Source organism: Phycodurus eques, chromosome 5 (assembly GCF_024500275.1).
Source record: "Phycodurus eques isolate BA_2022a chromosome 5, UOR_Pequ_1.1, whole genome shotgun sequence".
Lineage (NCBI taxonomy): Eukaryota > Metazoa > Chordata > Actinopteri > Syngnathiformes > Syngnathidae > Phycodurus > Phycodurus eques.
The window spans coordinates 26,255,446-26,276,420 of record NC_084529.1 but is presented as its reverse complement, the minus strand read 5'-3'; the positions used below and the strand labels follow the sequence as shown (position 1 = coordinate 26,276,420).

Genomic DNA, 20,975 nt, shown 5'->3' with positions numbered 1-20,975 from the left:
TAAGAATAAAGTTAAGTTAATATCACGATATTGAGGCTTTATTTTATCTTACAAGAATACATACTATTATAACATTACATTTTTTTTTTTTTAAATATTTGTTTTCTTATTCTCATAACACTACGACTTCATTTTCATTCTCATTTTTCAGTGTAGCCCTAATTCTCCTTCTTACACAGACACTTTTTCATTTCATATCATGAGTTAGCTCACCATCACGTCCCTGTGTGTGTGTCCCAGCTGGAGATCATGCTGGAGGCCAAGGTGTGGCGCGAGGCGGCCACGCAGGTGTTCTTTGCGCTGGGCCTGGGTTTTGGCGGCGTCATCGCCTTCTCCAGCTACAACAAGCGCAACAACAACTGCCACTTTGATGCCGTGCTGGTGTCCTTCATCAACTTCTTCACGTCCGTGCTGGCCACCCTGGTGGTGTTCGCCGTACTCGGCTTCAAGGCCAACATCATGAACGGCAGATGTGTGGCGCTGTGAGTCACCGTCTCCTCATGTTTGCTGGCGAATTAGGCCACAAAATTGAAGTAAAGTCAGAAGGAAGTAAAGCCCATATCGGGAAAGGTGTGTCATGAACAATAGCACTGGAAGTGGAACTTTCTGCCATGAAGGAAGGAATTGGTGTGGTTGCACTGAGCAATAGAATATATGAGCAAGACAATGAATTCAATAAAAAAAATCAAATCATCAAAGAATCATCACACGTGACATCTGTTTTTTTTTAAATCAGTGGTTACCTTTTTGTGACACTTTTGACCCTGAAACAGATGATTTGCCACCCCACATTTTGTTCTGTTTTGAAAACTTTTCAACTGTATAAATGTATTTTGTTTGTTCTTTTTTTTTTTTAGCAACAGCAACAGGATTGCAGATCTGCTGGGCAACAACGGCATCGACGCCAACATGATCCCCAACCACATCAACCTCAGTCACAAGATGAGTGTGGACGACTACCATCAAATGATTGACGACATCAAACGTGTCAAGGAGGACAACTTCGCCAAACTCGGACTGGACTCCTGCAACATCGAGGACGAGCTCAACAAGGTACGGCGGCAGATGCCACCGTAGCCACACCCACTAATACATCACATAAAGAAGAAAACATTTCCAGAGGAAAAAATTTCAGAATATTATGAGAATAAAGTCAGATTTTTGTATGCGAAAAATGTCATATTACTACAATAGTAGTATTTTATTTATTTTTTTAGGAAAGAAGTAGTCGTATGAGAATAAAGTAATATTTTTTCAATACTATTCTAAGAATATTCTTATTTTTTATCAAGTCTTTATTTTTACAAAAGTCACAATATTATGAGGAAAAAGCAGTTTTCTTGAGAATAAAGTCAACTTTTCCCTAAAAAAAAGTGTAATTATATTTTTTTAAAAGAAATTATGATAGTGAAGATATTTTTTTGTGATGTTTTTTTTTCTCAGCAGAAAATCTGATTATGAGAATACATTTAAAAAAATATATATAAGTATTTTAGATCTTCCAAAAAATAAATGTGTAATTTTTATAAATGAAAATGTAAAAAATATAATCTTAATCATAAAAGAATACTGTAGTTTTATTTATTCCCCAAAAGAAATTGTCTTTTTGAGGAGGTGTGGGGAGATTTATTTAAGTCGTCTTTTTTTTTGGGGTGTGGGGTAAGAGAATTTTTGAGAATTTATTTATTTGTTTTACAGTGAATGAAGTCAGACTTTTTTATAAACCAAGTCACATTTTTGGGAGAAAACTCCGATTTGGAAAGATTTGGAATTTTATGAGTAAAAACGTCTTCCAGAGAATGAATCATATTTTCCCTCAAAAAAAGTTGTATTCTTTCCAAGAAAAACTGTAGTAATCTTAAAACTAAAGTTGCTACCATCCACCGGGTATACCCATCACATATCTCCTCTCTCTCGTCCACCAGGCGGAGCAGGGCACAGGCCTGGCGTTCATCGCCTTCACGGAGGCCATGACGCACTTTCCTGCCTCCCCCTTCTGGTCGGTGATGTTCTTCCTCATGCTGGTCAATTTGGGCCTGGGCAGCATGTTCGGCACCATCGAGGGCATCCTCACGCCGCTCATCGACACCTTCAAAGTGCGCAAGGAGCTCCTGACCGGTCAGAAAAACATTCATTTATATCTGGAGGTTGCAAAAGTACTCACATGCTGTACTGAAATAAGAATTAGTTGTGTAAAAAAAGAAGTACAAGTCCTGATTCAAGTCCTTTATGGAAGTAAAAGTTATAAAGTACAAACAGAAATGTACTTAAGTAAAAATCTTTTATACTGTCAATTATATGCAACATACGTATACTGTATTGACAAAGTACAGAGTAGAACGTAGAGCTAGCCATTTTCAAATGTAGGGAACAAAAATGTATACAAGTCCAGATACCTAAAAAAAAAACTGATTCTTAATATTCTGACCCTGTCGTCACGGCGCAGTGGGTTGCTGCATGCTGGCCTTCCTCATCGGTCTGGTGTTCGTGCAGCGCTCGGGCAACTACTTCGTGACCATGTTCGACGACTACTCGGCCACGCTGCCGCTGCTCATCGTGGTCATCCTGGAGAACTTGGCCATCGCCTGGTTCTACGGCATCGACAAGTACGTGGTCGCTCAAAAGTATTTGAAAGGGAAGAAGAGAGCACTTTTGACTAACGCTAGGCGTTCCAATGCTTTTGTCCACATCGTGTCTTTTGGGGCAATTAGCGGACATGGATAAACTAGAACAGGTGTGGGCAAACTTGTGCTCAAAGGTCACATCTACTTTTTAATAGACAGATGGAAAAAAGAAAGCTATGAGTGGGGAAAACATGGAAAAATATAATAATTAATTCTCCATCCATTTTCTACCGCTTATCCGGGTCGGGTCGCGGGGGCAGTAGCTTTAGCAGGGACGCTTCATCCATCTCTTCCGGGGGGATCCCGAGGCGTTCCCAGGCCAGCCGAAGGATGTAGTCTCTCCAGCGTGTCCTGGGTCGTCCCCGGAACACCTCACCAGGGAGGCGTCCGGGAAGCATCCGAATCAGATGCCCCAGCCACCTCATCTGGCTCCTCTCGATGTGGAGGAGCAGCGGCTCTACTCTGAGATCCTCCTGGATGACCGAGCTTCTCACCCTCTCTCTTAAGGGAGAGCCCGGACACCCTGCGGAGGAAACTCATTTCGGCCGCTTGTATCCGGGATCTTCTTCTTTCGGTCACGACCCACAGCTCGTGACCATAGGCGAGGTTAGGAACGGAGATCGGCCGGTAAATCGAGAGCTTCGCCTTTCGGCTTAGCTCCTTCTTTACCACAACGGACCGATACAAAGTCCGCATCACTGCAGACGCTGCACCGATCCGCCTGTCCATCTCCCGTTCCATTCTTCCCTCACTCATGAACAAGACCCCAAGATACTTGAACTCCTCCACTTGGGGCAGGATCTCATCCCCGACCCGTCTCAGATTTGGAGGTGCTGATTCTCATCCCAGCCGCTTCACACTCAGCTGCGAACTGCTCCAGTGAGAGTTGGAGGTCACGGCTTGATGAAGCCAACAGAAGCACATCATCTGCAAAAAGCAGAGATGCAATACGGAGGCCACCAAACCGGACCCCCTCTACGCCAAGAAATTCTGTCCATAAAAGTTATGAACAGAATCGGTGACAAAGGGCAGCCTTGGCATATTCCAACCCTCACCGGGAACGAGTCCGACTTACTGCCGCATATGCGGACCAAACTCTGACTCTGGTCGTACAGGGACCGAACAGCCCGTATCAGGGGGTTCGGTACCCCTTACTCCCGAAGCACCCTCCACAGGACTCCCCGAGCGTCACGGTCGAACGCCTTCTCCAAGTCCACAAAACACATGTAGACTGGTTGGGCGAACTCCCACGCACCCTCGAGGACCCTGCCGTGGGTGTAGACCTGACCCAAAACATCACTGCTCTAATTCATTCTCATTTTAAAAATGCTTTATCATTAATTTAATCATAATTCCTTAACCACTTATTTTATAAACATTTTTAATACAGTTACAGTGGGGCAAAAGTATTTAGTCAGCTACCAATTGTGCAAGTTCTCCCACTTAAAAAGATTTTCATCATAGGTATACCTTGCCTATGAGAGACAAAATGAGAAAAAAATCCATAAAATCAGTCAGATTTTTAAAGAATTAATTAGCAAATTATGGTGGAAAATAGGTATTTGGTCACCTACAAACATGCAAGATTTCTGGCTCTCACAGACCTGTAACTTCTTTAAAAGGCTCCTCTGTCCTCCACTCGTTACCTGTATTAATGGCACCTGTTTGAACTCCTTATCAGTATAAAACCAAAATAGAACATTTTGGTAAAAACTCCACTTGTCGTTTTTGGGAGGAGAAAGAATGCTGAGTTGCACCCAAAGAACACCATATAGCGACTGTGAAGCATGGGGGTGGAAACATCATGCTTTGGGGCTGTTTTTCTGCAAAGGGACCAGGACGACTGATCCATGTAAAGGAAAGAATGAATGGGGCCAAGTATCGTGAGATTTTGAGTGAAAACCTCCTTCCATCAGCAAAGGCACTGAAGCTGAAACGTGGCTGGGTCTTTAAGCATGACAATGATCCCAAACACACCGCCCGGGCATTCGAAGGAGTGGCTCCGTAAGAAGCATTTCAAGGTCCTGGAGTGGCCTAGCCAGTCTCCAGATCTCGACCCCATAGAAAATCTTTGGAGGGAGTTGAAAAGTCTGTGTTGCCCAGCGACAGCCCCAAAACATCACTGCTCTCGAGGAGATCTGCAGGAAGGAATGGGCGAAAATACCAGCAAGTGTGTGGAAACCCTTTAAGACTTAGAAAAACGTTTGACCTCCTGTCATTGCCAACAACGGGTATATCAAGTATTGGGATGAACTGTTGTTATTGACCAAATACTTATTGTGCACCACAATTTGCTAATTCTTTAAAAATCAGTCGATGTGATTTTCTGGATTTTTTTGTTTCATGATAAAAATCACAGGCCTCTCTCATCATTTTAAGTGGGAGAACTCGCACAATTGGTGGCTGACTACATTTTTGCCCCACTGTTAAATGTGTATGAAGATGGTTAAATTGGTTTCATCATAATTAAACAATTATGTAATAAAATGAATGAAAAATGCAAATATTGAAAATGTGGTGAACGTTTTTTTTTAATAGGTAAGTTTATTAAAAAAAAATTAAGTCCTTGTGCAATCAATTAATTATTTAATAAAATACATTTTTAAGAATTAAAAAGTACATGTAGACGGCACAGTAGGCGACTGGCTATCACATCTGCCTCACAGTTCTGAGCACCCGGGTTCAAATCCACCCGAGCCGGTGTGGAGTTTGCTTGTTCTCCCCATGTCTGCGTGGATTTTTTTCCGGGTACTCTGGTTTCCTCCCACATCCCAAAAACATGCATGGTAGGTTAATTGAAAACTCTAAATTGCCCAAAGTGTGAATGTGAGTCTAAATGGTTGTTTGTTTATATGTGCCCTGCGATTGGCTGGCAACCAGTTCAGGGTGTACCCCGCTTCTCGCCCAGAGTCAGCTGGGATAGGCTCCAGCATGCCCCCAAACCTAGTGAGGAGAAGCGGTATGGAAAATGGATGTATGTATTATTCTACAGTGATAAAATAAATCCTGTATCCACACATTTTAAATGCACCGAAAATGTATTCCTCCTAATAGGCTGAGTCCTTTTGCTTTATTTTAGTTTGATTATACAGTATGTCTCACATTTTTAATACTTCATTTGAAAACGTTCATCTTTTTCCTCGGTTTAAATCCAAAATGTCCATTTTGGAGCACATGCTTCGCTACCTCACCTTTGTTGCATTTGTGTCAGGTTCTTCAAGGACCTGAAGGACATGTTGGGCTTCACGCCGTACCGCTTCTACTACTACATGTGGAAGTACATCACGCCCATCCTGCTGCTGCTGCTGCTGGGCTCCAGCTTCATCCAGCTCATCAGAACGCCGCCCGGCTACAGCGCCTGGATCCAGGAGGAGGTCAGTCGCCGCGGCTTCTGCGTTCACATCACAACAACAGAATCAAAATCCTCACACACAGGAAACTGTCATCCATCCCAAATGCTCAAAGAATTCAGGGCTGTAACTGCAGAAATCCCCAGAAGCGGTGTAAATGTGCCGCCTTGTGGCTGTGAGAATCATTTTGTCATTTTGATCCTTTTTAGATTTTACAATATATAATTTGTCATTTTTTGACCCAAAGAAAAAAAAAAATCTAAACATTTTCATTTTTAGTAAAACTTCTAATACTACGATTTTCTTTTTTAAATTTGGATTTATCCATCATTTTACAGACTCTTTTTATTTATTTATTTATTGTTGCATCTGTTGACCAAAAGCAGAAACACTCACATTTCCATTTCCCAGTTGAAGTTCACTGTCAAAATGAACATAAAACAAAGAGACAAGGTTATGTGGTTTGGACAAAATGCTGAGGAAAGCCCGCTAGCTTCATAACACACAATGCAAAATGCCATAGATGGGCTAACGAAACGAGCATCCACGCAGCGGTGTTATAAACAGAGCAATGGATAGTTGAACACCAATGGCGCAGCATCACATATAGACAGTTTTCCCTCGCTATATCGCGGTTCACCTATTGCGGATTTAGTGGATGGCAGATTTTGTTTTCATTTCATATGCATAATGCTCTAAATTGCGGGATTTTGAATGGAGGTTTTTGTGGTCTTGGGAGGGTCATACAGCTTTAAAATATGTATAAATAATCAAAAGGTATGTGGTTGCTACTTCACAGATTTCACTTAATGCAGTGGTGGTCCGGAACCTAACCCCCGCAGTCAAGGGCTTACTGTATAACAATACTCAAAAGGCTTGTATTCATTATCCTCTGTGACAAATAATGAATATTACTGCAGCTTATTGAGCAATTGTGACCCTCTTGTGTATATACGTATGTATTGTACTGTCCCCTGGTGGCTCCTCACAAAGAATGTATGAAATCGTGATACACAAAATATTTTTGCTCGTGTTTTAGGGGAGGCTGGAATGGATTTATGGCACTCCCATTCATTTCAATGGTTAAAGGTGATTTGAGTTGAGAGTGGTCACAGAACAAAATAAACATGTAATTCAAGTCACCACTGTAGAGAAATAAGCATTACATCCTCTCCCATACGCTTGCTTGTCACCATTTCTCTTCTGTACTAACATAACACTAAGCGTGGCGCGTGTTGCAGGCCAAGGAGCAGAAGCTGGGCTTCCCTCCGTGGGGCGTGGCAGTGTGCATCTCCCTGGTACTCGTGGCGGTGCTGCCCGTGCCAGTGGTCTTCGCGCTGCGCTACTTCAACGTGATCAACGACGGCACCGCCGGCATCTCGGCCGTGTCCTACAAGAAGGGCCGCATCATTCAGGAGAGCGGCGCGCCCGGCGAGGGCGACGGCGCCAGCCTCCTTCACGGCAAGGCCGCGCCCAGCGAGGCGCCCTCGCCCGTGCCCGCCAACGGCATCTACCGCAAGCCGAGCGGCGGAGGTAGCGACGCGGACGCCGCGTCCAACGGTCTGCACGGTATCGGCTACCTGATGGCCGACGTGCCGGACATGCCGGAGTCGGACTTGTAGAGCGCCCCCCTTCTTCCCGTCTAGTCGTCCGTGTGTGTGTGTATCGCATACTCCTTGTTAAACAGCCTAGCTGCTTTCTTTTTTATCATTTCTTCTTTTGTCGTCTCTGAACCTTAACATGTTAAAACAACCGAGCAAGGGGTGGGAATAGACACGCAGGTCAATTCATTAAGTACACCATCAGGGACCGAGCCCGACTGGGAATAGCGGAAAACTGAGTAATTGATGCCCCCTGAGAAAGGTTTACAATTGCCTATAGATGCTACGAGATGGTGCCAAAGCCCTACTTTTCAATTAGTCAAAGCTTTGACATCTAATAAAAGCTCCTCCCCTCACTTCAACATAGTTCCTTGGCACCAAGATATCACAAAATGGCTCCAATGCACTCCTTTTCCACAGGGTTTTGGCATGTCTAATGGAAGCATCTCCCTTCTGTTCAGCATAGTTCCTCACCACCAAGATGCCATAAGAGGGCGCCAAAGTACTTTTCACTACTGTATCTTGTGGAAACTTAGTGAGTTTCAGAGAGGGCACCGAAACCGTGATTAGGCGAGTTTTTTAGCGAATAACCGAGGATAGTCCCCCCCCCAACCCAAAAAAAAAAAAAAGATCAGTGAATAGGTTGTGTCGTGAATTTGTTGTGTCGTTGAATTTGCGAGTAGCGAACATAAATCACTCACCGAGTTGACGAAATTATTTGGATGGAGCTCTGACTTTGTCCATGTAGCCATTGAACAAATGTATATTGTTTACAGTGCTCGTAGCATTTGTAGGTTAAATGCTTTTATGACAATTTCTCTGGGATTTTAGAATTGCATCAAATGCTTCAGTGGGCCGTGTAAAGGCCCACAGGTCTTCGGTTGAAATGATGTAATAAAAGCATGTTTTTGCCTGAAAATGTCAAAAATGCAGCCGTAGGTGGTCCATCCTGACCTATATGAAATGTATTACTGACAAAACCACATTGACACAAGCGTCATGTTGAAGGTCTTGAGCGTTTTCCAGATCTATTTTGTCAATCTTGAGATTGTGAGAAACTAAATATTGAAAATAGGAAAACTGTTAACTTCAAAAACACTTGACTTTCAACATAGAGATCAGGTATGGGAGAACATTTTCATATTTGTTCAAAAACACTTGACTTTCAACATAGAGATCAGGTATGGGAGAACATTTTCATATTTGTTTAGAGAATTGCCATGCAATTAGCATCAAATGCTCTATGGGGCCCCACAAGCCTTAGGTTACCCAACCCTGTTCTAATTCAAAGTTTACTAGGTCAAAAATCAATCCATAACCCCCCCCCCGAGTCATACGTCATATGAAAGGCCGAGACGAGTGCATCCCAGGTGTGCCATTATTTCCTCCATTTTTACCTCATGAGAGGAAGAAACGGCGGGAAAAAAGGAACACTTCAAGCAATTTTGTATTGGAATTCATTCGGTGTACCTAATGTAGTTTCTGGTGGGCGTGACTTTTCCCACCGCACATTCATAACCCCGACCCCGCTTACTCGAGCTTTCAAAGCCTCCCTCCTCGCTGCTGAAAAAGAGTGTGTGAGCAATAAGGTGGACGTGCCACCGAGCCTACGCAAAGAGGAAGCAGTCTGCAAGGTGTGCACGCGCGCAAACGTGTACATTGAAAAAGTCCCACGATTGTCCGACGATGTCATTTATAGAATACGCCATGTTTGTATAGTTACGGTATTCTGTAAATATATAAATATATTTATCTGCCTTATTTGGATTAGTGTTTGTAAGGTTCAGTCATGAAATCATTATTAACGTCATTGTTTTTTTACTAATGTGTTTGTGAGGGCCGAGTCCTCGTCCTTGTAAATAGTTTGTTTTTATCCATGAAATGGCTTGAAAACATGCAGCAGAGAAATGTCTTTCCCCTCCTCCTCCTCTTCTACATTCAGCATTAAATATGATCCAAAAACACAAGCCTCTATTGATTTTGGATGATGGGAGTTCAAACCAGTATGCAAAGTGTAAAAAGTTAAAATGTGAATGCAGTAATAAAACATGCAATAGTTTATTTACATAAATTTAAAAATCAAAAATGGAGGCCACATGGATAGGATAACGATTCAGTCTCATTCTTTTTATTAAAACGTTTATATATTAAAATGCAAATGTATAAAACTATTGTACACATTTGTTCACTTCATTTAACATTTAAAAGTTAAACCATTTATACACACATATATCACAACTGTTGATTTTAACATTTACATATACATTTTAATAAGCTTATTTCTAATATTACAATATACATTTTTAATACGCTTATTTCCAATATTATAGTATAATACATCTTAACGTGCTCGGCGTCTCTCACCTTGGGCAACTCCGGAGTGAAAGCGAGTCCAGCCCCTCTGGTACTGGAGGCCAAGGTCAGCCCGACTGTCCAGTCGGAATTTCTCGACCTCGCACACCAGCTTAGGCTCTTCCCCTACCAGAGAGGTGACATTCCACATCCTTAAAGCCAGCTTCTGTAGCCGGCGATCGGAGGTCCCTGCTTTTGGCCGCCGCCCAGCTCACACAGCACCCGACCCCCTTGTCCCCTTCCACAGGTGGTGAGCCCATGGGGAGGGAAACCCATGTTGCCTTTTTTGGGCTGTGCCTAGCCCATGCAGATTGGTCGCCAATGAGACCCACCTCCAGGCCTGGCTCCAGAGGGGGTCCCCGGTGACCCACGTCCAGGCAAGGGAAAGCGTCGGGGGCATAAAGCAAAAACGTCTGGAACTCAGGAATGCGTGGATTTTTTTATTTTAATTCCATAGAGACAGTATTACATCACAAATACTAGAAAAAGTTGGTTTGGAAAAATAGGGTACCTTTAATACACTTAAAATAAGTTAAATGTCTATTTGAAATATAGAAACCAATTATTTAATATACTACAGTTACACTTTAACAACAATAAATGTTTATATAAAACTATTTTACTTACAATATATTAAAACATTCTTACAAAATGATAAATATACATGTAAAAGTGTTTATTTTAGCATTATTTGTTTTACTTGATCCTTTACAATAAATCACCTAAGCAATTATTTAATGACATAAGTTAATGAATACATTTGAATAAACCCATTTTAGAGAAAAATGGCTAAAGACTGTTGACCGTAAATACTCAGTGGGTCGGAGTAAAGAACTGAGCGGACCGTACTTTGCCCGCCCCTGAGTGAGTTATTTTTCTTTAGTTATAATTTAACAGTGGTGAAGTTATTTTTACACTTGAAAAAAGTGCGATGACAACCATAGATGGGGACGAGACCATTCTAATAAAAACAGTGTAGTGTTTATTAAGTCAATCATTTGAGTGACATTCACAACTTGAAATTCCATCCAACCATCTATTTTCTGTCATTGCTGACGTGATTAGCATGGTGGCTAATGCTAAAGTTTTGGGGGGGTTTTAAATCAATGGAAATGTAAAAAAAAACAAAAACTAAGCTGTCGTTGATCGTGGGCCCTGATGTACAGTACTTGTGTCCCCTTGTGTCCCTTTAAAATCAATCTCTCTTGTCTTCATTTAGTCCAGAATGACTCCTCAATATTTTTAGGATTTTGGATTTGTTCAGAATTTAAGGATTCCTCTTTCACTCAAAGAAATCGCTGCGGTCAAGTGAATCCCTTTCCCATCAACGTTCTGGAAAAAGAAAGTTACATTTAGACAAATTGTAATTGACATCAAAAGTAACATTGCTTTTATAAAAAAAGAATATTGAGACACAAATTCAATCAAATAAGAAATAACTCACCCTGCATGTTCAGTCGCGGTTGTGTAGCTGTTCTCTCATCCTGGCCGCGATGTGTTCTCGCCTCTCACCGTGTTTGTTCAAGTCTTTGGCCTCTGAGGGCAGCGTGCCGTTCCACACCATCAGCACCGACTGCGCGTCTGGCGAAACAAGTCCACACTTGAAGGGAGCCAACGCTGAAATCCCGACAACCATCATCCATCCTCACTCACCCCACTCGGTCTTCTCCTGCGTTCGTCTTCTGCCCAACACCAGCACCACGTTCTTCCAGTTTAGAGTCTCTGATAATGAGATCAAATATGCAAAACGCGTATGAATGCTGAAGAGTTCATTGAATTGTTGGAAATGTGGAATGTGGGGCTTGAAGTTGTAATGGTTTGAATCGGTCAAGAAATGTGGATGGAGGACGTGACTGTGTAAAATAGCTCTTAATTTGGGAATTTTAATGTGGAAAAGTAGGAATTTGGGAAAGAATGGGCTGAACAGTGAGAAGATGGAATGATTTGGTCAAGAAATGTGGAAGGATGAGATAAATATATAGAATCTATCTTAATATGGGAATTTAAATTGCAAAAATTGTGGAAATTGGAGAATTACATTGGTGCCTTAAGATATGAGTGACTTGACTCTTCCAAGATGCGACCGCTTTTGCTTTGACTTCCGAGCGCAAACTTGAGAGACAACCCTTATCACCTACAAAGAACAACAAATGCTCGTGCCATACTGAGGAGTCGAGACCTTCTCCAGTTACAGTATATCAGTCTGTCCGTCTTATACTGCCCCCACGTGGCCAAGACGGGCAAACCAGGAGGAGCAGCACAATGGCCATTGAATTGATGCAAAGTGTGACCAAAAAAAAGTGTATTTTATGTTCTAATTAGTTATGTCATTATAAAGTACAATATTATACAGAGTGCTACATTTTTCAATAAAACACTGATTTTTTTTTTTTTTTTTGAGAGGCTGAAACGGATTAATGACATTTCCATTCATTTCACGGGAGAAAGAGGATTTGAGATACAAGTGTATCGGAACGTGGTCAAATTACAAATTAAACAAATTAAGTTTGTATCTCCAGGCGCCACTGTATTTGGAAATTTGAACGGTGGGAATAAGTGAAAGTATGACGGAGTAAAATGTCTTGAAAGACAAGGAACGTTTTTGTCAAATGTATATAATCATATATAGTAGTAATATTAGTAGAACTATATAATAATAATAATAATGTTCACCCGTGAATGCAGAGGCAATGCATTGCAGCGAGCGGCATCGCGGTGGGATGACCCGCAGAGCGTGGTGCTTGTTGCCGAGCTCCAGAAGCAGCAGGTGGCCCTCTCGGGTGCCCACCCACAGCGTGGCCGAGTCCGGCCCCACCAGCAGGGACTTGACCCGCGCCCACCGGGCCCAGGACGGAGAGCCGTCGGCGGTCGCGTCCGCCTCGCCGGAGTGGCCCCCTCCTCCGGGGCCGCACTCGTGTCTACGAGGAGGAGAGAGAGAGAGCGGGTGCGTGTTAGGGTTTTGACTGGCGCTCAAAATCAATCAGGCTGGCTTGTGTTAAAAATCAATAGCGTTTGATGATGATCGAACGAAAACGAGCGGTGACAAATTTGTTCTGACCTCTGCCGTCTGCCTTGAATGCAATTCAAAATGATCAACGTCATGGATGCTTATCTATTCAAAATCTATCGGTTTCTCGTCTTGGCTGGTCATTTATTTTCAAATCAAAACATTGATCTTGAACGTTAACTCGTTTTGACAGGTCATGTATGCAAAATCAATTGGTTGCTCATCTTGGATGGTCATACAATCTGCCCAAAATCAAAAGTATTCCTGCCAAGGGTGACGATATTCAAAATGAATAGGGGTCTTGTTGTGAACGCTTGTTCATTCGTGGTTGCGTCTTCAAAATAAAACAATTCATTTTCAAGTTCCAACTCGTTTGCGCGGCAGTGACTCCGTCGAGCCATGTGATTCAAAATCATCGGGGTTCTTGCTTGCTTTACCGAATGATTTGTGCGCAGTCAATGCAGTCCACCATGCGCTCGCTCCTCTTGTCCCAAACCTCCACGGTGGCCATGCCGGCTTTGCTGAGGTACACGTACTTATCCACCGCCATGCGCCACACGCTGGCCTCGCCGCGCGGCTGCTGCCTACGGAACGCAAGTACTGTTACGGTGGACAGTGGTGGGACGGAAGCAAGTACAAGTTGGTACTTCTGCTTTCGCCAGAGTGTGAGTACAAGCACGTGTCGCGAACACAGCGGATGTGTGCGGAGCGTTCTGGACTGACGGGAGCGTGACGACGTTCCGGGTGTCGATGTTCCGGCTCACATCGTAGTCGGCGCTGAAGGACAGGATCCTGGTACCGCAGCCGGTCCAAACGCTGCGCCCGTCCGGAGAGTACGACGACGTGCCCGTGCACACCACAGGAGTGTTGACCGTGCCCAGGACCACGGATTTCACCGGCTGACCAAAATCCTGGCGGAATGTTACAAGAAAACGATTGCAATGTTAAAGAGAGAAGATCTGGAGCTGGCATTTTATGGGTAGATGAGTCAGAATGATACAGGCGGGAGAGCTGGGAAGGGGAAGAGTCCCCTTTTTAATGGAAAAGAGCCAGAATATTACTGGGAGTCGAGCTGGAATAATACGGAGAGAAGAACCGTAATGTGAAAGTGAGAAGAGCCTCGAGTTGAAACGTTACTGGGAGAATAACTGGAACGTTACGGGGAGAAAAGCCAGAATGTTATTAGGAAACAACAGAAAGAGATGTTTTTGTAAGTGGATTCATATTCAAACCTTGAGTGCAGAATCCTCGTAAATGGTGAGAAGGCCGTCAGCTGTGCCAACCAGCAAGTAGCTCTTTCTTTGCCTAAAAAAAAGACAAGATATTTCATGTTCAAACTGATCAACTTTATTATTTTTAGCAAATAGTCATGAACTGAGAATTTGATGGCTGCAACACGTTCCAAAAAAGCTGGGACAGGTGGCAAAAAAAGACGGAGAAAGTTGAGGAATGCTCATCGAACACCTGTTTGGAACATCCCACAGGTGATCAGGCTAATTGGGAACGGGTGGGTGCCATGATTGGGTAGAAAAGCAAAGACGGGGCGAGGTTCACCTCTTTGTGAACGAGTGCGTGAGAAAATAGTCGAACAGTTTAAGGACAATGTTCCTCAACGTAGAATGGCAAGGAATTTACGCTTTTCATCAACTACGGTCCATAATATCTTCAAAAAGTTCAGAGAATCTGGAGAAATCACTGCATGTAAGCGGCTTTTTATTTGCTAAAAACAATCAAGTTGATCAGTTTGAACATTAAATATCTTGTCTTTGTAGTGTATTCAATTAAATATAGGTCGAACATGATTTGCAAATCATTGTATTCTGTTTTTATTTATGTATAACACAACGTCCCAAATTCATTGGAATTGGGGTTGGAGATGGTCATATCGCCAAATATAATAAATAGGTCTCCCATTTTGGGTGGTGATATTTTCAAAATCAATTGTCTTCTTCTCATCTTGGATAGTCCGACATTTTAAAATCAATAGATTTCTGGAGTTAGCTTTGTCGGTACTCACAGGCGTGGGTGGTTTACATGGAAGTATAGGGAGGTGACTGCGTCAGTGACGTTGTTCAAGCGGTACCACGTGGACGCGTCCTCGCTGCTGAGGACCACCAGCGAGCCGGACTGCATGCCGGCCACCAGCCAATCAGAAGCCTCGCCGGGGATCTGCACCATCACCAAGCACAGAACGGGACTGGTGTCGATCACCTGATTGGACAAGTTTCATACATTCAAAGTGAATAAAAAAATGTTTTCAATAAATATATGATAAAAGTAGTAACAAGTATTTAAGTATTTAAATACAGAAAAGAAACGGAATAAACTAAGAATTAAGATAAAATAACAAAATGAAAGAAATTACAAAAACAAAATTAAACATGAAATAATATAAAATAAAATAATTAATAATGTAGAAAAGAGAATTTGTTTTTTTCAAGAACTAGGAAAATAATAGAAGAAATAAGAAAAAGAAACATGCCAGATTAAAAAAAGAAATGAAAATAAAGGAAAATTGTAAAGTAAAAAGAAAATGTATAAATCAAAATACATGCATAAAATAATACATAATAGAAAATAAGGAAAATAAATCATTATAAAATAAAGAAATAATAGAAAATCAAATCAATAATTACATATATACAATTTTAAATAGAAAGTTACAAAAAGTGAATTTAAAAAAATACTTAAAGAACAAATATAAAATAAATGAAAGACAATATATACATAATCTAAGGAAGAAAAAAGAAAGAAAGAATGGAAAAGATATGTTTACAATGAATTCATTCCTTATGGTTAATTGTGGTTAAAAAAAAATTAAAGAATAACATTACATGAAAACATTAACAAAAAAACAAACATAAAAAAATATATTTTTCAAAAATTAAGTAATAATGGAAAATCAATCATTACAATACATAAAAAAATATTGAAGATAAATGTATTTAAAAAGGAAACTAAAACAGAAAAATAAAAGAAAAACAGATGAAGCTAAGGAACAAACCAAAACTTTTGCAGTCAATCGTTTAGTTGCCGGTGCGGTTCCGAGGTGTGCGTGTGCGAACGGTACCTGCGTGGTGACGTCGTCGGAGTCCAGGTCCACGACAGTGACGGATCCCGTCCTCTGGGTGCTGCTGCCTCCTCCCAGCCAGGCCGTTCGAGCGCTCAGAGTCGAGCCCACGGCCACGCACTCGGCGTTTACGGGCCTGGGCAGCGGTAGCTCCCTCATCAGACACAAAATCTCGCCCGAGTTGAGCTTGGCGAACACCTGACCACAACACACAACAGTTCTGAATGTGCACAGCGAAACCTCTGTTATCGCGGGTGTTCACCCACGGTAGGTGAAAGTCTGCGATATAGCGAGGCCATAGAACGTACATTGAAGTTGACTGTAAAACTGACACATAAAACTAAAGAGAATTAACCATTGTATTTTTAAACAGCTTCAAGCTAACATATTATGCAAAATGCCATAGATGGGCTAAAGGTAATTAGCATCATTGTTACGGTAATTATAAACCCTCAAACAACTGCTACGTTAACACACACACGGAGAATCGAAACATTTAAACAGGCATATATTTGCTCTGCTCTGTGGGAACAATGAACATTATTCAAGCTTAGTAGTTGACCTTATCTGCAGCTTCTTCTTTCTCACTGTGATGCTGCATCTTTTCCAGTTGAGCTCAATGCTGCCTGGCATGTTGCGTCATAAAGTAGAACTACACTATAGGTGAGGAACGCTAAATTCAGACTTTCCTGTAGACTAAAAAACCCATAAAAAAACGATTGCTCGAAAATCTGCAATAGAGCAAGAGCGCAAACGATAAACTGCGATGTAGCGGAGAGCACTGCACCTCAAAGGTTTTTTAAGGGTCCTCACCTGTGCAGACGTGGGTCGATCATGAGGATTAACCTTCAGACATTCCTTCATCAGAGCCTGGAAACCAGGCCAAGGGGAGCAGCCGTAGTGCTTTACCGGATCTACATAAAATACATTATTGTGGATACCATTTATGCTGTTAGGTCGTAGTGCGGGTAACTGGAAATGTACATACAGTGGGTACAGAAAGTATTCAGACCCCCTTAAATGTTTCACTCTTTATCATATTGCAGCCATTTGCTAAAAGCATTTAAATCCTTTATTTTCCTCATGAATGTACACACAGCACCCCGTACTGACAGTATATTACAAAAAAATGTGCAGACTGAAATATCACATGGCAATACTCTAAATAACCACACCCTTTGCTCAGCATCACAAAGAGTGAACATTTTAAGGGGGTCTGAATACTTTTTCCGTACTCACTGTAAAGCTGACAATATCTGATATTGTTCCCACCGAACACTGGAAAGTTTAGCTGAGTTACACACATTGAAGAAAACAAACGAATGAAAAAAGAAATTAATGAAAAAAATGTTTCATAAATTATTGGGAAAAAGTAAAAGAAATTAAAGTTAATAGTATAAAATGTAACTAAATATAACTAAGTAACTAAAAAATAAAAACTACATAAAATAAATAATAGAAAATCAATAAAGAAAATAAAGAATACAAAAATAAAACCCCTGAGAACAAAAAAAGGAAAACATAAATAAAATACAAAATAAAGGAAACAAAAAACTGAAACTAAATAATAGGAAAAAACAAATGGACATAAGTAAAAGAAATCTAATAAAATAAAGTTTAAACACTAAATAAAACAAAATAAATAAAAAAAGAAATGACATAAAATCAATCAAATAAAAACTACATAATACATAAAAGAAAATGTGTGAAAGAAGAGAAAAAAGTAATAGAAGATAGATACAGTAAATGAAAGAGAAAATGAAAGACAATAAAACTTTCAATGGGAAGATTATCTATTTCCCCAAAATAATTTGAATTGGAATTAGTTTGTTTTTTCTTTACCTGGTAGCGTTCCCTGCACGGCCACCTCGTCAAACTCGCTGGGGAACTTGATGCCGTCACAGATGCGCTCGCCGCCCGTCAGCAGGTCGTAGAGAAGCAGCCCGAACGAGAAGACGTCGGCCTGTTGGTTGTACGTTACGTTCCCTCTGGCTACCTCTGGTGCGCGGAAACCTGTTCAACAGCTTTACAATTAGCCTCTATCGCGGTTCACCTAAAATTGCAAAGGTTTTTTGTGGAACATAGAGTGGATGTGTTCCATTATACCATTGTAACGTGACAGATTTGTGGAGGAAAAAAAAAAAAGGAACTTAACCAAATTTAGACATACAGGTAGGAGGTTTCCAACTGACAGCGATGTTATATGTACTGTATTTTCTGTACGTTTCATGCTTGTAATATTTTTCTGGGTGTAAAATGTGTGCGAGGGGTAAAACTATTAAAAAAAAAAAAAAAAAACTTTTTTCAATGGTCTCTGTATATGGGTGAGTCTGGAACAGTGATTCCCAACCTTTATTGAGCCAAGGCACATATTTTGTATTTGAAAAAATCTCACGGCACAGCAACAAACAAAAATGTGACAAAAAGTGGACACACAAGTCAATTATACACTTTCTGCCATCTAATAGAAGAGCATTTATTTCTTCTGTCTTTATATTTACCGCTGGGATAGACAGATGAACAAAGATGCATTATTTGTTGTAAAAAAATAATATTTTGACCAATTAAGTTAAATTTGATAATTTCCCACGGCACACCAGAAGAGCTCGCTCGGCACACTGGTTGGGAATCACTGGTCTAGAACGTATCCACGGCGACAAATTGGGGTTGACTGTATTTATGGGCTGGACGGCGTCAAAGTGTGTGTGCTCTAACCTGGCGTGCCCTCCGAGCTGCGGACCCCCATGCTGCAGCAATACTGAGCGATGCCGTAGTCGGTGATCTTGGCGATGACGTCGGCATCCGTCTTCAGGTTGAACAGGAGCACGTTGTGAGGCTTCAGGTCGCGGTAGATGATCATGGCCGAGTGCAGGTACCTGACAGAACAGCAGATAACTATCGAGTCTTCTGTTACGGCTAATTGTGCAGAATCTCAATGTGAAAGTGTGAGTTGTGGCGCAATCCTGCAATCACTGAGTTCTATGTAAAGGTCAGAATGAATGTTGTGTCTTCCTTTACAGCTACTGTTGTCGGATATCTGTGTGAAAGGGTCTTCTGTTACGACTGATTTTGCAGGATCTCTGTGTCTTCGCTGGGTTCTGTGTAACAGGGCAAAGGCAGATTATTGCCACACTTGCATTATGGCTAATTTTGTAGTATATCGGTGTGAAGTGTGCATGGCTGTGGCACTGTTCTGCCTCCACTGAGTTCTGTATCAAAGGCAAAGGCCAATAATTACCTGGTTTTATGTTACGGCGAGTGTTGGGGAGTAGTTAATTACATGTAAAGATATTACGTGATTGAATTACAAAATGTGCGTAATTGCAATTCATTACATGCTGGGAGAAAATGTGTCATTAAATCAGTTAGTTTTAGACATTTCCTTGACCTAATCTTGAGTTACATTTGAAATACAGTTGCAAAAGCTCAGGTTTTTTTTCCCACATCACTTCTTCCTAAAGCCGACACTTGTGATTGGTTCTCTCTGGTCATGCGCCATTCCATCTAGTCTCAAACGTAACATTTTTTCCAAACATGACCTCCAAGCGCCACCTTGTGGTGCAATCATTTAGTTTGTGTGTGAAAGGGGCACTCAAGAGGGGGATCACGCCATCTTACCGCAGTCCGTCGGCCACGTGCAGAGCGATCCTGTGCCTGAGCTTCCTATTCAGGCTTCCTTTCTTGTGCTGGAACAGGGAGTCCAGGGAGCCCAGCATGGCGAGCTCCATGACCAGGACGTGCGGAGCCGAGCCCGCCGCCAGCAGGCCCACCAGACTGGGGTGCCGCAGGCGACCCAGCACCACCAGCTCCTGGGGATGGATTACAGAAAAAGAGGGTCTGAATGTCCCATGATGCATCCTGGGTAATCACGGCACGTGTACCTGTCTGAGGAGTCTGTGGATGTAAAGTTCAGACGCGTGCTTGTTGAATAACTTGACAGCCACTTCCTCATTCTTGTAGACACCTCGGTACACCGTGCCAAAGCCGCCGTTCCCTGTTATCGCAACACAAACAGTGGTACTTTGACTTACAAGTATAATTGAAAGCTTGTAACTCAATTCACTCCTATAACAAATCAGTTTTCCCCTCTGAAATTACTTGAAATGCCCTTAATCTGTTCCAGCCTCCCAGAAGAAAAAATAAAAACTAGCACTGTATTGTATAAAACAATAAAATTAAGAGAATGTAACATTTAAAAAATGGTTTCATACGGGTTTATACATTTTATTTAATGTTTGAAAAAAGTATTTCAAAAGGCTACAGATGTTGCCTGTAAACATCCATCTGTATATAAAAATACATTTGTACTGTAGTTTTTTTAATTTAATGCAGAAATTCTATTAAAATTACTATAGATGATGCCAATAAAAGAGTGTGCCTGTATATATGTTTTTTTTTTTTTTACAGTTTTAACAGTCTTAATATATTTTATTTCCTTCACCACACACATTGCCTTTAAAAAAAATATATGCTAAAAATTATACATTACAAAAAATGTCTGTTTTACTGATTTTTATTTATTTTCTTATTTAAAAATCGCACAGTACAGACAGAAAAAACCCATTCATAAAAATGACTTTTGATGACAATTATAAAAATGTGCATTAAGTTATTTATTACATTTTTAAAATGTCAATGTAAATAAAATCCTATATCTATTCATCCATTTTATCCTTATCCCCACTGGGGTCGTTGGGAGTGCTGGAGCCTATCCCAGCTGACTCTGGGCGAGAGGCGGGGTACACCCTGAAATGGTCGCCTGCCAATCACATGGCACACTTCGACAAACAAACATTCACACCTATGGACAATTTAGAGTCGTCAATCAACCAACCTACCATGTTTTGGGGATGTAGGAGGAAACCAGAGTACCCGGAGAAAACTCACACAAGCACGGGGAGAACATGCAAACTCCACACAGGGGGGGACGGATTTGAACCCGGGTCCTCAGAACTGTGAGTGAGGTAGATG

At 41.5% G+C, this 20,975-nt stretch overlaps 2 protein-coding genes across 3 annotated transcripts in view; one reads left to right on the top strand and one right to left on the bottom strand.

The window, feature by feature from the left end:
• slc6a15 (solute carrier family 6 member 15) overlaps positions 1-9,527 on the top strand; it is a 30,478-nt gene extending 20,951 nt beyond the window's left edge. The window contains exons 7-12 of the mRNA XM_061678364.1: positions 241-482; positions 858-1,053; positions 1,926-2,118; positions 2,447-2,606; positions 5,836-5,998; positions 7,216-9,527. Of these exons, the coding sequence (XP_061534348.1) occupies positions 241-482; positions 858-1,053; positions 1,926-2,118; positions 2,447-2,606; positions 5,836-5,998; positions 7,216-7,596 (1,335 nt within the window). The 3' untranslated portion in view covers positions 7,597-9,527. The remainder of the gene's footprint in view (positions 1-240; positions 483-857; positions 1,054-1,925; positions 2,119-2,446; positions 2,607-5,835; positions 5,999-7,215) is intronic.
• Positions 9,528-10,710: 1,183 nt separating this feature from the next.
• Positions 10,711-20,975, bottom strand: part of lrrk2 (leucine-rich repeat kinase 2) — a 44,049-nt gene continuing 33,784 nt past the window's right edge. The window contains exons 38-51 of one of the 2 annotated variants that reach the window (XR_009768652.1): positions 19,886-19,998; positions 19,623-19,813; positions 18,720-18,880; positions 17,847-18,017; positions 16,818-16,918; positions 16,005-16,202; positions 14,952-15,145; positions 14,167-14,239; positions 13,658-13,845; positions 13,372-13,518; positions 12,601-12,845; positions 11,581-11,649; positions 11,372-11,527; positions 10,711-11,259 (exon numbers count right to left, since the gene is read on the bottom strand). Coding sequence is in view for 1 of the 2 variants with exons in the window: in XM_061678355.1 (XP_061534339.1) it covers positions 11,381-11,508; positions 11,581-11,649; positions 12,601-12,845; positions 13,372-13,518; positions 13,658-13,845; positions 14,167-14,239; positions 14,952-15,145; positions 16,005-16,202; positions 16,818-16,918; positions 17,847-18,017; positions 18,720-18,880; positions 19,623-19,813; positions 19,886-19,998 (1,979 nt within the window). In the remaining variant the exon portion in view is untranslated. The remainder of the gene's footprint in view (positions 11,260-11,371; positions 11,528-11,580; positions 11,650-12,600; positions 12,846-13,371; positions 13,519-13,657; positions 13,846-14,166; positions 14,240-14,951; positions 15,146-16,004; positions 16,203-16,817; positions 16,919-17,846; positions 18,018-18,719; positions 18,881-19,622; positions 19,814-19,885; positions 19,999-20,975) is intronic. The other variant, XM_061678355.1, reaches the window with a different exon arrangement.